We start from the raw sequence: 17060 nt of genomic DNA, 5'->3' as shown, positions 1-17060 counted from the left end.
AATATATAGTGCTATTCAATCACAACAAATTATGTTCACAAATGGATTTGATTTGGGGAAGTTAAAGGGAATTGATGACTTAATTCTTGTTTCAAGCTTTCGAAGAATTGATTAAATTGAATTGATTTTTTTCTACACTGAATAATTTTGTGTCAATAAAATGTACAAGCTATAGCTATTTATGCAATTACAATGGACAATTTTATAAAATGTCCTTCCTTCAAAAACCATCAAACAAAATATTATTTTTTTTCTTCTAGTTTTATTAACAAAATGTTATTGTGAGTTCCAATTTGTCTTTTATTCTTCCAAGTATAAAAATGAAGTGCTCCATATTACTCAATTTAAATCAACATGATACATTTTAAAATATCTTGTATGGTATGTTGTTATATTATTTCATTTTTCTCCGTGGATTTAAAATGTAGCAAAATTCTATGTTCTAACTTCTAACTGATGAAGGTGTAATATGCAAAATGCCTTTTCCCCTTTATGCTCCATGTCCCCGAATTTTGCATCTCCCACTATGTATATTGTGTTAACGATCTCCAACAGTTTTGGTTTCTAATTATATATGGTGGCACTTCTAAATTACAATAGAAGTAGCCCACAAACGAATCTATATAGATAAATTTACATGGTGGCACTTCTAATTATATATGGTCGAACTAAATTTACATAAAATGAATCTATATAGATAACTAAAAATTCCAGAAAAATCAACTAGTCCAACCTCTGAAAAACATTACGAAGCGCAAGGGATAGAAGTAGCCCACAAACTCTTGTCGAACTAAATTTACATAAAATGAATCTATATAGATAACTGAAAATTCCAGAAAAATCAACTAGTCCAACCTCTGAAAAACATTACGAAGCGCAAGGGATAGAAGTAGCCCACAAACTCCTGTCGAACTAAATTTACATAAAATGAATCTATATAGATAACTGAAAATTCCAGAAAAATCAACTAGTTCAACCTCTGAAAAACATTACGAAGCGCAAGGGAGATTATAAAACAAGAAACTTCTTAGTAAGTTATAAACTTCAGTAGAGAAGAAAAAAAATGTGAATTACATCATAATTTGATCACGTCACGTTATGTTATATAATCAAAATTTATTTTTATGTAATGTGATGTGACTAAAATAGTAGAACATCACATGAATTGTCATGCCACCACACAAATTGTCATGCCACCACACGTGACGTGATTGAAAATATAAGTTACAATGAAAAATAGAAATAAAAGTAGAAGATAAAACATCAATGATTCCACTGTGAGAAAAAATAACAAGGTCCGACTTGGTGTTTTTTTTTCATTAATTTATATTAGGATGGGAAATAAGATTAAAAAGAATCACAATTCCATTTCATATAAATTATCATCAGAAGTTCAGAACGGATCATGGAAAATAAATTCAAATTAGCTTCAAATATCATCAATTCCCGTGGAAATCAGAACATCCAAACACACCCTCAGAGAGGAGGGCAACAAGATAACCCACACTTTGGGTTCAATAAACTTCAGAACCGTCTTATCTATTTTAAAATCCATACACTCCGTCTTACCTATTTTAAGATCCAAATACTCCGCCGCTTTAATATTCATACATATTTATATTAATTTTTGTGCACACTGATCTTAAAGCAGACTAAACAGTCCTAGAACTCATCGAATACAAAAATAGTCTTGATGGTGGTTGTTTCAAAATTTATGTTAATTTTCTTTCATCAATTTTACATTGTCCCTTTCTAAAATTGGCGAGAAAAAGTTAGAAATATCCTTTTCTTCATTCCTAAACTTTAGATTAATTTTTAATTAACGGAGTCTAAAATTTTATTGGCTTTCCACAATTTTATTCCATTTCTGCATTTCAATTTGTGTCATGCTTTCACTCTTTCATTGTAAAATCCCCCTCGAGATGTTTCTGGCAAATTACATATAAACAGAGCGACCTATAGATCTTGTTTCACAGAGTAGCATAATAAATTACTGAATGATTACTCAAAAGAAAAAAAGTGCATAGCACAATTGGATTTTTTTTTATAAATATAACCAAATTTAAATATTTCAACAAAGCATACTGAATTTGATTTTTACGGAAAAACAGCTCTACCGGAAACAATTTACAGTTTACTATCCAGGCAGTAAGTATGATGGAGCAAAAAAGTTTTTCATAACAATCAAATCCAATATATTTGTTTCGTTGAAATAGTTAAATTTGATGCTATTTAAAAAAAAAATCACACGATTGTGATATGTAGTGTTGTTTGCTGACCCCACAAGATGCATTTAGTTCTACAACCAAGCATCAAGACTTTACCAAAATCCACCGATATTAATCTTTGAATAAAATAGGTATGAATACTGCACTAGAATATGCAATTGAGAGAAGGCAAGAATAATAGACATTAAGGTTAGAGATGAAGTCATTACAGAGTTTGCAGCTACAAAACCCCACAAGATACTCGACTGTTGTACTATATTAAAAAACTAAACATGTGTATTTCTCACATTGAGAATTCAGACCATGATTTCTAAAATAAATGAACACTTAATTCACCTTACAGGAACAAGTTCTTGAATTGACCATTGGCAAGCTTGCATAGTCCATTGTACGAAGATGTATCTGACATGAAAAGAATAAAAATAATCTTAGTTATATAGCGATAATAATATGATTTATGCAAGGCCCAGTAAATATTATACTATTGTAGCAAACATAATCTTCTTCTTTTTTTTTTTTTTTTTTTTTTTGCTATTGTAGCAAACATGCCCAAATGAAAAAAAACTAGTCATAGACAACTCTTTAAACAAAATGTACTAGTTCTTTGAACATAATATATAAATTTTGTGAAATTTTTTAGAGGAACTAGGGCTTTGGTCCAAAAAATCTTATCAAGCTTGTACCAAATTCAACAATGAAACCTTAATCATATACCGAAAACAAACACAAATCAAGCAAATTTAATTTGGTCCACTATATGTAACAAGACTACAGGTCATGGAATATTCAGTCAATGATAGAACAATTTACCGAAATTGGAACCAAAGTCACTGCAAATCTCAGCACGGATTGACTGGGGTCCATCAGCAATACCAATTACCTCCATGAAATGTGTCACTGGTACAGATGTGGCACCTCCCTTAACAGTTAGCTGTTGGTTGTCAGTCGACTGGCCCACCACTGCACCACCTTCATTTCGCACGACTTGAACCACAGTACGAACTCGCCTGCCCATGTACAACTTCATGATTTCACCATTGACAAAAACTGCAGGACTGGAGGTGTCCATTCTCTTCAAAAGGATGAAGATAAAGATTTCAAAAGAAAGGTAAATTTACTTGACTTTGCTATAAATAAAAAAGAAATGATCCTTTCTTAGATATCTTGGGACAAGAGAAGGGTTGGTAAAGAATTCAGTTAGGAAACACATAAAAATACTTATTTGGGCAAATTCAAAGCAAGATGCATCAGGCTAGTACAGGAACAATTCTCCATTTTGTGGTTAAAATATTTGAAAGCAACAACACGGCTCGAATTAACAGTAATGATGAAAGCCAGATCTGCTAGATTTACAAGATTAGTCGACTTGTCCACAAACTTTTGCCTATGATTGCAATTTAGCCTAAACTAATGGAACAAGGTTTCAGGTTGATAAGCGAAAGCCAAATTAATGAACAAAATCGTGGATCGAGAAAATTATAAGCATGTTTTGGGAGCGACCTACTTACACAAAAAATCAAACAAAAAACGAAGAAGAAACGAGCGAGCGAGCGAGAGAGAAAGAGACCTTGCTGGTGAGTAGAGCGGTCGCTTGAAGAATGGAGAAATAGGGCACGCACCAGGGAGAGATTGAGGCGGAGGGAAGGGTTTAATAGTCTGGCAATGGGACTGGAGCAGAATTTACCCTGTGCACCGTGACTTAGTGCTATTTCTTAACTCATCCCTACAGCAAATAAACAATGGACTTTTGGGTAATGGTGCACCAAATGCACTTAAAATTTCGATCATATCAATGGAAGTTCTTCTGTGATTGTTTCCTGTGATCATTTGAGTGACAACTTAATTATTCGGAAAAGTTTGGCAGTGTCAAAAATTTGTGATTCAGAAATAATTTAAATATAATTTTGAAATAATACATAATAAAGTTAGAAAAAAATTGACAATTAGTGACTTATTTCTTCTATAATTTTTTTTGTTGTTGTAAAAGTGAATATATTTCACCTGTTTCATTACGAAACAACATTCCTCTATAATTAATACTTAGTGTATTGACAAACGTCTTTGAAATTCAAAAACATATTTACAAACAAGTAAACAACCTTCTATGGACTTATTTTGGTCAAACATGTGATCCAAAGTTTCTTAATATAGCTCTTCTAGGTGCACATATTGAAAATTATTGACGTAAGAAAATTAACCTCAAAGTTTCTTCATATATTAATAATGCCACAGAGTGGTGTCCAATGCACATGAAAATTTGAAAAGAGACAATAATGAGTGGCAAACTTTATAATATTTGGTGAAGAAAAGGGTAATTTATCAAATGGGAAAAAACATAGAGTTCTATAATACGTGAAGACGCGGCGAGATTTTGATGAACTTTTCTGAATAAATCACAATTAATTTGTAAAATCCTTAAAATTGGCGAATAATACATGAACTTACTATTTAATTAGCAAATTACCGCAAATTACCGAATAATACATGCTGAAGACTCAAAACTGTTTAATTCGCGAATTAAATGTGAATATGGTTACTATGTTTAGAAATTAGAAATTAGAAGGATAGACAGCCCTAAATCCTAATGCGGTTTGATTCGCCGCATGTTTGAACATGTACGCTCGCCACAGAAGAATATTACAGGGGCAAGGATGGAAACTCAGACAGTCGAACTAGTTACTAGTCTACACGTATGGCGGGAAATTTTTGTGGTTTCGCGCCTACTCAGTCGGTGGCTCGGTGCACCGTGAAATTAACCAACTATACCTGTTATAGTCTCCGTTTAACAACAAACCGGAGATGTTCCGTGAACCTTTGCCTTTCAGCGGTGTTCCATCCCGAAATTTTTATTAATATCCAAAAAATTTCGGAAACTATTTAGGTTTTCGTGTTTTTTCGAAAATTATCTAAATTGTAAATTTTTTTTTGCGATAATTCAGTCTAAAATTGCAAAAAAAAAAATTGTGGTTTTAGAATTTCAAAATGTAAAAATATTTTTGTTGTTTAAAAATATACCGGTATAATTTTTGCGGTTGCAAATTTTTTTTGTATTTTTCATATCTTTTTAGTTAAATAGAAATATTTATAATTTATTTATTTTTTGTATTTAAATATTAAAAATATTTATATTTCTTTGAAAATAGATGAAATACTATATAATTTGATTTATTATAAAGACTACTACAAATAATCCGGATCAACATTTTTCATGCCGAATTTTTGCGGCTGTAAAAAAAATTAATATATTTCTTTATGTGTTATTGAAAAAAATAAAAATGCTTGGATTCTGAGTTATCAATCCCGGTTCAAAAGTCACTTCTAAGTAAATACAAAAAATATTGTCATCCTTCTAGTACATTTAATTTCTAATAAATCAAATTATATAGTATTCCATCTATTTTCAAAATATTTCTAATATTTCAATACAAAAAATAAATAAATTATAAATATTTATATTTAACTAAAAAAATATGAAAAATGCAAAAAAAATTGAAACCGTAAAAAACTATAGTGGTTTTTTTTTAAAACCGCAAATTTTGTTTGCAAATTTGCGGTAGTTCAGTCTTAAACTGCAAAAAAATTTACGGTTTGGGTAGATTTCGAAAAAACGAGGAAAACTTGGATAATTTCTGAAATTTCATATATGTTTTAGATATTAATAAAAAAATCGGGAGATCTCTATGCAAAAGGGAAAAAAATTATATGTCTGTCATTTAAAATTGTGGATACGAATTGGATAACAGACAGGCGTAAATTTTTATATAGACTTTTACATAAGATTTTACCTCTAATATTAGTCCAATTTCCTTAATTTTTATATAGTTTAGTTAAGTTAGGTTTTCACCAAGAATCAAATTATTGCATGAAAAACAGAAAAACAACACAAATTAGCTGTAATTTCTTCACAACACTGTTCCCGTAATAAAAGTACAACAATTCAATTCAATTTATTAATTGTTCATACTAAAAAATAAGATTCAAGTGTAAAATTAAATCTAGTATAAATTTTTCCTCTGGATGCTCGGTAGAGATCTTCATCTAGTTTTAAGAGTAGTCACGTCTTTACCCGTATTTATACAAATAAATTGAAAATAATTGTGAGTCGAAATACTAGCGCCGATTAACAGCTCCATATTTTCTCTCTCAGTTTTATGAAAAAGTGTGAATAGGATAAATGATGAAATCCAAACTACTATTGCATATTTATATTAAAAAAAAAAAATTTGCACCAATTAGACGCACCATTTCAGTTGAGTCTCTTCAAAGAACATATCCTTTTGATCCATTAACTATGCAGTCCAATAACATTTAATCCATAATTAATTTCAGAATTAAACTATTCAACCCATACAATTTGACTTATAAAACACTTCCAACAATACATATATACATTAAGTTAACAAAAAAAAAAATCTAATTGATACCCACCTTATTGAAAATAATACATTTCACATAAACGGTTAAAAGGATTTCGTAGACACCCCTACTTCTACTTTATATGTAAAAATTCTCATCGTTTTAAGATAACTCAAAAATTGAGGTTCTTTATATAAATTGACATAAAATCTTAAATCAATTCCGTAAATTTATAAATTTAGTAAGGCTACAGTGCTATGGGTTGCATAAAGGACCTCTATGCAACGGCTCAATATTCAAGTTTTCAAAATCCTAACGGTCGATCCGAACCGTTCAACATGATCTCCATATGAATATGTACTTGCAAACTAAATTTTACATTTTTTAGAATTTTTTTACTATTTTTTTAGATAAGTAGAAATCACTTGATCTAAAAAATTCTGCACCATTCAGATATTTGATCTTCTACCTATCTAAAAAAATAGTAAAAAAATTCTAAAAAATATAAAATTTAGTTTGCAAGTACATATTCATATGGATATCATGTTGAACGGTTCGGATCGACCGTTAGATTTTGAAAACTTGAATATTGAGCCGTTGCATAGAGGCCCTCTATGCAACCTACAGCACCGTAGCCTTACTCTTATAAATTTATACATATATTATGAATTTTAAACTCACATTTTAAATTACTGCAGAATATACGGGCTCCTGCTTCACCGTCAATAGGCAGTGTTACCCTTTGGAGCTCCATTACATGCATCTGTGGCCTTGAATTATTTAATTATTTAAATTTGGGGATATGCTTTCTGAGGCCTGTTCGGCCGACAAATGGGAATGGGTATGGGCACGGGAATTAAACTGAAAAACACTGTTCCCGTGGGAAAAAAAAAATTCAGTAAACAGTGATTCGTCTGAACAAGCCCTGAATGTTGCGCATAATAACAAGTTGATTCAAAATTAACTTCAACTTTTATTTTATTTTTTTTGGGCAATTGACCATCCAAATTACGAATTAAAATTTATACATGGTAGAAACTGATTCAAAAAATCAATTTCAATTTAGTGACTGAGTGAGATATTAGAAATGTTATAGCAACTATGTTGCCACTGTCCGAAAAATAGACCAATGATAATTTCAGATAGCGAGAGAAGGAGCGGTAACACAGCTGGTTCCGACATTTTTATTTTTACCCAACAAAAAATTTATTTTATTAAAAATAACCACGGTTTGGCGGTATTTTTAAAAATACCCAACCCGCGGAAAAATCCACAGCCCGGGATTTTTTTTTTTCTTTAGGAGATTATGCTGTTCAGTTTGTTTAAAATTTAGATTAGTTTGAATTGTTAAGTTTGAGGTTTTTATGAATTGTTAAGTTAGAGTGTTTCTGAGCTCGACTTTGCACCTCTGGTTAAAATAGTAAAACATCTCTAAAAATCATGAAAATTTATCGACATGTAGTCTCGACATCGTAGAATATGATTGTAAAGTTTCATACAAAATCTCAAAACAGATCGTGAGATATTGATTCTCAAAAATTGTCCGAACTACTAAAGGATTTCATTCTGAGCCCAACTTTGCACCTCTGGTTAACATACCAAAACATCTCCAAAAATTATGAAAATTGACCGACATGCAGTCTTGACATCGTAAAACATGACTATAAAGTTTCATATAAAATTTCAAAACAGATCGTGAGATATCGGCTCACAAAAATTGCCCGAACTGCTAAAGGGTTTCATTCTGAGCCCCACTTTGCACCTCTGGTTAACATACCAAAACATCTCTAAAAATTGTGAAAATTGACCGAGGTGAAAATTGGTGACATGCATGTCGGTCAATTTTCACGATTTTTGGAGATGTTTTGGTATGTTAACCAGAGGTGCAAAGTGGGGCTCAGAATGAAACCCTTTAACAGTTCGGGTAATTTTTGAGAGCCGATATCTCACGATCAGTTTTGAGATTTTGTATGAAACTTCACAGTCATGTTCTACGATGTCAAGACTAAATGTCGGTCAATTTTCATGATTTTTGGAGATGTTTCGGTATGTTAACCAGAGGTGCAAAGTGGGGCTCAGAATGAAACCCTTTAGCAGTTCGGGCAATTTTTGTGAGCTGATATCTCACGATCTGTTTTGAAATTTTATATGAAACTTTACAGTCATGTTTTACGATGTTAAGACTGCATGTCGGTCAATTTTCATGATTTTTGGAGATGTTTTGGTATGTTAACCAGAGGTGCAAAGTTGGGCTCAGAATGAAACCCTTTAGTAGTTCGGACAATTTTTGAGAATCGATATCTCACGATCTGTTTTGAGATTTTGTATGAAACTTTACAGTCATATTCTACGATGTCGAGACTACATTTAGATCAATTTTCATGATTTTTAGAGATGTTTTTCTATGTTAACCAGAGGTGTAAAGTTGGGCTCAGAAGTACTCCTTCAGCAGTTCGGGCAATTTTCGAGAGATGATATCTCGCGATCTGTTTTGAGATTTTGTATGAAACTTCACAGTCTTGTTCTACGATCTCAAGACTGCATGTCGGTCAATTTTCATAATTTTTGAAAATGTTTTACTATGTTAACCAGAGGTGCAAAGTCGAGCTCAGAAGCACTCTAAATTAACAATTCATACAAATAAAATTCATACAAACCTCCAACTTAAGAATTCAAACTAATCTAAATTCCAAACAAACTGAACAACATAATCTCCTAAAAAAAAAATCCCGGGCTGCGGATTTTTTCCGCGGGTTGGGTATTTTTAAAAATACCGCCAAACCGTGGTTATTTTTAATAAAATAATTTTTTTTTTGGTAAAAATAAAAATGTGGGCAGCTGATTAGGAGAAAAATCCTAAAACTGTGGTTCCTCTAAGATTCCGGCCTTTACGAACTCGTCATGGCAATTGACGAAGGTGAATATTTATATCATTGCAGAATTGGTGCTAATGTCATTTATTATGTCTTAAATAATCACAAAAAATGGACCTCAAAATAAGTTGTCAATAATTGAGAAATAATGATTGGCAAATGTATGATGAAATAATAATTCAATAGTTTTTTAAGGCTGTCGACTTCCGACTCAATTTATTACTAGAATCTTGACTAGAATATTAGCAGTTGACAATTTGATCAGATGCCGATTTTTTTAAATTGTGTGTAGCATTGAAACATCAAGAATTTACGTAATACGAAATTACAATATATTTATGTTAACCAAAAAAAAAAACCATAGAAGTTGCTATATACAGAAATGATGCATAAATATAGGATAATTTAAATCTATATTACATTTCAACTAAACAAAAATTAATGAAAGTTGCTAATGTAAATAATGCAGATAGTAGATGAATCAGAATTCCATTTTTTGAGTTCGCCTTATTATGTGTATTATGTGCGCTGCATCAACGAGAATCAGAGGCACTTTACTACTTTGGTTTCCAGGTGGAAAGACCATAAAGTATTCTTCCTCTCCATCCTTGAAGAAGCCAATTACTTTCTTCTTCTACAAAAAACCTCTTGTCATCATAAAATTTTCCGAAGGTCTCCTTACATCTCTTCACAATGATTGCATCCAGTGGTAGTTGTTCAAACCCGGCCCTCACTATCCTTTGGTGCCACATTTTGTAGGTCTCGGGTCTTTCTATCCGAGTTGTCCCCTCACATGCAATGTAATTTATAGCGTCACGAGCAAACACATCTCTTTCTATGATTTGCCTTACCTTATCGTCCCGTGGAATTAATGTTTCCAGTAAATCAAACAGTGTTTCATAAATGGACATGGCCTGTTTGAAGCGTGTGATGAATAAGGGACTAATCGCCCAATTAAAGTTTCCGAAAATAAAAATGTGTGGTCTAACATGCCTTATTAGTTTAAGAACTTTATCCCTCGGGCAATCTAAGCCAGCTGTTTCGTCTCCAAGCTGCCTGAAGCGGTATATGCTATTAACTATCAGCACTTCATCTGTTTCAATTTTGAAATCATTTACACCAATGGTCTCCCATTGGGACGCTATACCATGGTACTCAAAAGGAACATTGAACATTCTAGCATACTCCTTCAACCTCTTCCCGGTTTCTTCTACCAATTCAGCAGGACGGAATCCTGGCCGAGGGAATTCTATGCCAGTAATCCGAAGTTTTATGGCCCCACCCTTTCGGTTAGACAAAATTTGGATTAGACACGGCCACTGATAACCAATAAAGATACCAAAATCAATTATATGCAGCTTTGAAGCTTTCTCAACTGCTTTGAGGATAGTTTGATTAGCAAAATACAAAGAAATTCCCAAAAAAGGAGCTGCTGTCATACACAGGCGATGGGCCTTCAAATGGTCGGTGGTGGAAATCCGTTTTGCAACAAATCTATTGTAGGTTTCACTCCCAGTAACTGTCAATCGGGCCTCAAGCGCATCAGCAAGCACATGGGCAAGCCTTTGATTCCCGTTTCCATCAAGAGAAGATTGCTTTCTTATCTCTTTTAGGAGTCCTTCTGCAGCTTGTCGGTCATTAGCAGCTATTAAATGAGAACAATGGATTAGGAGATCTTTAACATCATGAGTTTTCTCTTGGATATTCTTTCCATTGCATGCCTTTGTTTGCATGATTTCTCTTAGACCAACAGCTTCTTTTGTAAAATCAGGGCAAAGGAGCATTTCATCAAAAATTGCATCTTTGGCTGGTTCCTCTAAATTAGGTGTTGACATTTTGCAGTTGCGCCCCTCTATGAGGTCCAAATCCTGGTCATTGGATTTCATTTTACCCCTGGACTTTTTTATTGTTGAAAATTGATTTTCTTTCTCTTTATTGTCTAAATTGACCTTAACCCTATCAACACTTCCCTTGTGCACAGAAGGACACAAGTTCATGTTAGCTTGAAAATTAATCGCTGTATTATCAGCACTTGGAAGAACATTTGTTCCTTTTTCCGCTACTTGGTTGAACCCCGAAACAGATACTTCTGTGGAAGAAGAACCAATTTGATATTGCCATGGGGAATAGCTACAAGTAGGGTCTGCTTCTGGTTGGTCAGAACGTGACAAATTATTCAAAAGAAATGGATACTCCTGGCCAAGAATATCATAAAAATCTTTTTCCATGGCCCATAGAGCAGGGTTCATATTATCCTTTTCATGAATTTCTTCTTCCAACAGTACTTTGCTCAAGTAGTTCAAGGTCACATCAAGCATACCGTAGGAATTTTCCTTTAAAGCAAAGTCGTTTGTGTTGTTATCCGAGGGCAATGCATCGTTCGAAGTATTCTCCATTGGTTTAATTAGAGGATGAGACAACCTACATACAGAATTGAACAAAGATATTAACAAATACATTGTTTACAAAATTAATTGGTATCCTGCTTCATACATATTGATGATGATTGATGCAGGTGATGATGATAATAATTTAATATTAGTAACAAGATGTACTATTCAGCATCTGTATGCAGATCAATAATTCAGAAACTTTATTATATTGCTATTCAATATCTAAAATATCTAATTTGAATTCTCATAATCACATTCTTTCAAAAGGGTACAATCTTCTTTTGTTGACCATAAAACTGGATGATCAAATTAATCTTTTTAAGACTTTTCCATTATATGCTCTATTCTATAAAAAAAAAATCCATCAAAATTCTTATAAGCTCTTAGTTTAATTTGTATATCAGCAAAACCGTTTATACGGTTCGCAACAACTGGCTTGGTGAAGTGCAGCTAAGTTTGCTAAAAGTTAAGTCCATAACCCCAATATATATTTGAAATTAGAGTGAGGCTATGGTACTATGCATAGAGCATATTGGCCCGTACTATGGACTCAAATCTTAGGTTTGAAAGCCCTAACGATCAATCCGAACCGTTTAACATGGTCTCCATTTGAATATGTACTTGTAAACTAAATTTATATTTTTTTAGAATTTTCTTACTATTTTTTTAGATGGATAGAAAACCACTTGAACTAAAAATTCCAGACCATCCAAAAACAGTGATTTTCTACCCATCTAAAAAAATAGTAAAAATATTCTAAAAAATGTAAAATTTACTTTACAGTTTACAAGTACATATTTATATGGAGACTATGTTGAACAGTTCGGATCAACCATTACGATTTTGAAAACAAAAATATTGATCCGTAGTACAGACCAATCCGGGTTATGCATAGTAGTAGTAACATAGCCTCACTCTTGAAATTATTGTGAAGAACTTGAAGTTAAGAGTGTTTTCCTTCTTAAAAAAGAGCCTGTAATGCAAGAAAGAAACAAGAAGCTAGCCAAAAGCTATTCACATACAACAATTGGTACCAGCAGAAACCTGATTGAGGCATAAATCTAGTCAAATTTTAAATCAGTATGGGTAGAAATTGTGGAAAATAAACTCAAACAAAAACGGACAGATTTTAAGGCAGTTTTAAATGAGGAATTGAAGGGGTAATTCTAGATCATTCTGAGCAAATGAAGAGTCTATTTCGTGTGTTTTTAAGTCTAGTTTCTGATGGTGCAGATTTCAAGTCGTTTGGAGTTATCTACAATAAGTTATGTCAGTTTTAGTAACAAAGGGTCAGAATTTACTGCACTGCACGTTTTTCTGTTTTTAGTTGTTTTTGAATTCTGTTTTAAATACGAATTTTAAGAGTCATGTCTAAGGCTATAAATAGAGATGTAATCTGTTGTAAGAGATATAGCAAGAGAGAAATATAATAGAAAGATTGATTAAGTAAGCTTGTCTTGTATCTCTTCTCTCCACTGAAATAGCTATCCGTGTCTAACAAATTGGTATCATAGCCAAGTTAAAATGGCCACTAGAAATCCAAATGTCTCATTCCAATACCCAATTCTAACAAAACCAACTATGATCAATGGTCGTTGCGAATGAAGGCAATCATTGGTGATCATGGCTTATGGAGCATTGTTGAAAACGGGGTTGGAGAGCCCGAAGATGAGAGCGAACTCACGTTAGCCGAGATGAATGTTTTGCAAAAGAAAAGAAATGGAGATCAAACTGCGCTAAGTGTCATCCATCAAGGTTTGGATGACGACATGTTCGAGAAAATTGTCAATGAGACTAGTTCTAAAGATGCATGGGAGATACTTAAAAATTCGGCAGTTGGAGTAGACAAAGTGAAGAAGCGGCTCCAAACCCTAAGAGCTGAGTTTGAGTCGCTCATGATGAAAGAAAGTGAGTCCGTTGGAGACTACACAATTCGAGTGTTGGCAGTGGCAAACCAATTGAAGAGACTAGGTGAAAAGTTGCAAGATGTGAGAGTAGTAGAGAAGATGTTACGTTCTCTTAATACGAAATTCAACCACATAGTGGTGGTTATCGAAGAGTCAAAGGACACAGAGTCCATGACGATTGATGAACTAAGTGGGTCATTATTAGCCCATGAAGAAAGATCAAAAAGAACTCAAAAAGAATCGGTGGAGCAAGCCCTACAGACCAAGACGACAATTACAAATGAGAAAGTTCTGTATTCACAAAGTTCCCGAGGTAGAGGAAGTCGGGGCAGAGAAGGTCGGGAAATGGTCGAGGTGGTAGAGGCCGAGGTCAAGGCGAATATTATGAGGAAAAGGGGCAGTCAAGCCAACATAACTCGAGAGGCCAAGGACGAGGCCAAGGACGAGGTCGCGGACGAGGTGGTCGGGCAAATCACTCGAATGTTGAGTGTTATAAATGTGGCAGGTATGGCCACTATGCGAAGGACTGCAATCCAGACGAATGTTATAATTGTGGCAGAATCGGACATTTCGCAAGAAATTGCTACGCCGAGAAGAAAGTAAAAGAAAATACCAATCTGGTCACAGAAGAAGAGATGAAAGAAGGGCTCCTCATCATGGCTTATGACGAGAAGGATACCAATAATGAGACAATTTGGTATCTCGACACTGGTGCGAGCAATCACATGTGCAGATACAAGCACTTGTTCACAGAAATGCGAGTTGTCGAAGATGGACACGTATCATTTAGAGATGCATCAAAAATTCAAGTGAAAGGTCAAGGTGCAATCTCTTATTTACAAAAGAACGGATTGAAGGGACTGATTAAGAATGTCTATTATGTACCTGATCTCAAGAGCAACATCCTGAGTATGGGACAACTCATGGAGAAATGATACTCAGTGTTTATGAAAAATAGAGTATTACAACTGAAAGACAAGAAAGAGCGAGTAATTGCACGAGTTGAGATGGCGAAGAATCGAATGTACAAAATCAACCTGTGTTATGTGCGAGAAAGATGTTTACGAGTTGATGTAGAAGACAAGGCGTTCATGTGGCATCTGCGATATGGTCATTTGCACCATGGTGGTTTACAAAAGTTGTCGAAGAAAGGAATGGTACATGGGTTACCCAAGATAGACTACATCGAGAAGTTTTGCGAGGAGTGTGTACTCGGGAAGCACTCGAGACACTCATTTCAAAAGAAGACAGAATACCGAACAACCGATCATCTCGCATTAATACACACTGACATTTGTGGACCAATCACTCCTGAGTCATTCAGCGGTAAAAAATATTTCATTATTTTTATCGATGACTATTCCAGAAAGACTTGGGTTTATTTCCTGAAAGAAAAATCTGAAGCGTTCGAAGTGTTTAAAAAGTTCAAAGTCATGGTGGAGAAGGCAACTGGCAAGTTTATTAGAACTCTACGTTCTGATCGAGGTGGTGAATACAACTCAACAGAATTTGCGAGATACTGCACAGAACATGGAATAAGAAGGTTCCTAACCGCACCGTACTCTCCTCAACAAAATGGTGTGGCAGAGAGAGAATCGGACCATTCTCGACATGGTTCGATCAATGCTGAAAAGTAAGAAGTTGCCAAAAGAATTTTGGGCGGAAGCTGTGCAATGTGCAATTTACGTGCAAAACCGATGTCCACATGCGAGTTTGGAAGATAAAACTCCACAAGAAGCTTGGAGTGGTAGAAAGCCGACAGTCTCACATTTCAGAATATTTGGCAGTGTGGCTTATGCACACGTGCCGGATCAGCGAAGAACAAAGCTAGAAGATAAGAGCAAGAAATTTGTGTTCATTGGTTATAACAAGAAGACTAAAGGTTTCAAGCTTCTCGATCCAATAAACAAGAAGGTAATGATAAGCCGAGATGTTAAGATAAATGAAGCAAGCGAGTGGGACTAGAAAAACTCTTCCGAGGTGATAGTAGAAAGGGGAGAATCATCAATCACATCGACAACAAGCTCCGAGATCGAGATAGTAAGAAGCCCTCAAACAACCGATGATGAGGAAGAATCTCGACAACCGAAAATACGAAGTCTGCGAGATCTGTATGACTCGACAAGCGAGGTACATCTCATATGTCTTCTTGCAAATGCTGAGAACATAAGTTTTGAAGAAGCAGTAAAGAACGAGAAATGGCAAGCAGCCATGGACGACGAGATCAAGTCGATCGAGAAAAATGAGACATGCGAACTCACAGAACTACCTAAAAATAGTCGGCCTATTGGAGTAAAGTGGGTATTCAAGAAAAAGATGAATGCTTAAGGCGAGTTAAAGAGGTACAAGGCACGACTTGTCGCAAAGGGCTACAAACAAAAAGCGGGGATTGACTATGATGAAGTCTTTGCCCTGGTTGCAAGAATGGAAACAATTCGACTTCTCATCTCGCATGCAGCATAGTTCGGATGGCCAATATACCAGATGGATGTGAAGTCAGCATTCTTAAATGGAGTGCTAGAAGAAGAAGTATATCTCGAACAACCACCCGGTTACATGAAAGTCGGGAAAGAACATAAGGTGCTAAAGTTAAAGAAAGCGCTTTACGGATTAAAGCAGACACCTCGAGCGTGGAACACTCGCATCGACAAGTATTTCAAAGAGAACGGGTTCATACAGTGCCCATATGAGCATGCATTGTATGTGAAGAAAAAAGAAGGTAAATTGTTGGTTGTCGCTATCTATGTCGATGACCTTATTTTCATGGGAGATAATCTCGGGATTGTTGAAAATTTCAAAGAAGAGATGAAGAGAGAATTCGAGAAGACAGACTTGGGGTTGATGAAATATTTTCTTGGTCTCGAGGTTCGACAAGGACCATCGGGAATCTTTGTGTCGCAAGAAACATACTCGAAAGACATCCTGAAGAAAAACAAGATGGCAGATAGCAACTCGGTTTTGACACCAATGGAACCAGGTGCGAAGCTCTCGAGGTATGATGGTGGAGATCGAGTCGATTCAACAAGATACCGAAGTTTAGTAGGAAGTCTGCGTTATCTCACATGCACGAGACCAGACATATCCTACAGTGTTGGAGTGGTAAGTCGGTTCATGGAAGAACCAGTCTATACACACTGGAAAGCATTGAAGAGAATTCTGCGATATATCCGAGGTACAGAATCACTTGGGTTATTTTTCTCGAGAACATATGAGTATAAACTGGTGGGATACTCCGACAGTGACTGGTGCGGAGACATAGATGATCGAAAGAGTACATCGGGATATGTATTCTTTATGGGAGAC

The 17060-nt window shown here is 34.6% G+C and overlaps 1 protein-coding gene and 1 pseudogene across 2 annotated transcripts; both read right to left on the bottom strand.

Moving 5' to 3' along the window:
• Window positions 1-2386: 2386 nt before the first annotated feature.
• Window positions 2387-3933, bottom strand: LOC144572364 (replication protein A 14 kDa subunit-like). Of its 2 annotated transcripts, none has more exons than XM_078321909.1 (3): window positions 3796-3933; window positions 3039-3300; window positions 2387-2630 (listed from the first exon to the last, which is right to left on the bottom strand). In XM_078321909.1, exons 2-3 carry the CDS (start codon window positions 3295-3297, stop codon window positions 2566-2568), a joined length of 324 nt encoding a protein of 107 aa, XP_078178035.1. In that variant the 5' UTR covers window positions 3298-3300; window positions 3796-3933; the 3' UTR covers window positions 2387-2565. The 2 variants fall into 2 exon arrangements, with proteins under 2 accessions (XP_078178035.1, XP_078178036.1); XM_078321910.1 differs by having other exon boundaries at window positions 3737-3866.
• A 6081-nt stretch (window positions 3934-10014) lies between these two features.
• Window positions 10015-11775, bottom strand: LOC144572222 (scarecrow-like protein 14 pseudogene; annotated as a pseudogene).
• Window positions 11776-17060: the final 5285 nt, after the last annotated feature.

The sequence above is a fragment of the Carex rostrata genome, chromosome 20 (genome assembly GCF_964058835.1).
Source record: "Carex rostrata chromosome 20, lpCarRost1.2, whole genome shotgun sequence".
Classification (NCBI taxonomy): Eukaryota; Viridiplantae; Streptophyta; class Magnoliopsida; order Poales; family Cyperaceae; genus Carex; species Carex rostrata.
This window is presented reverse-complemented; position numbering and strand designations above follow the sequence as displayed.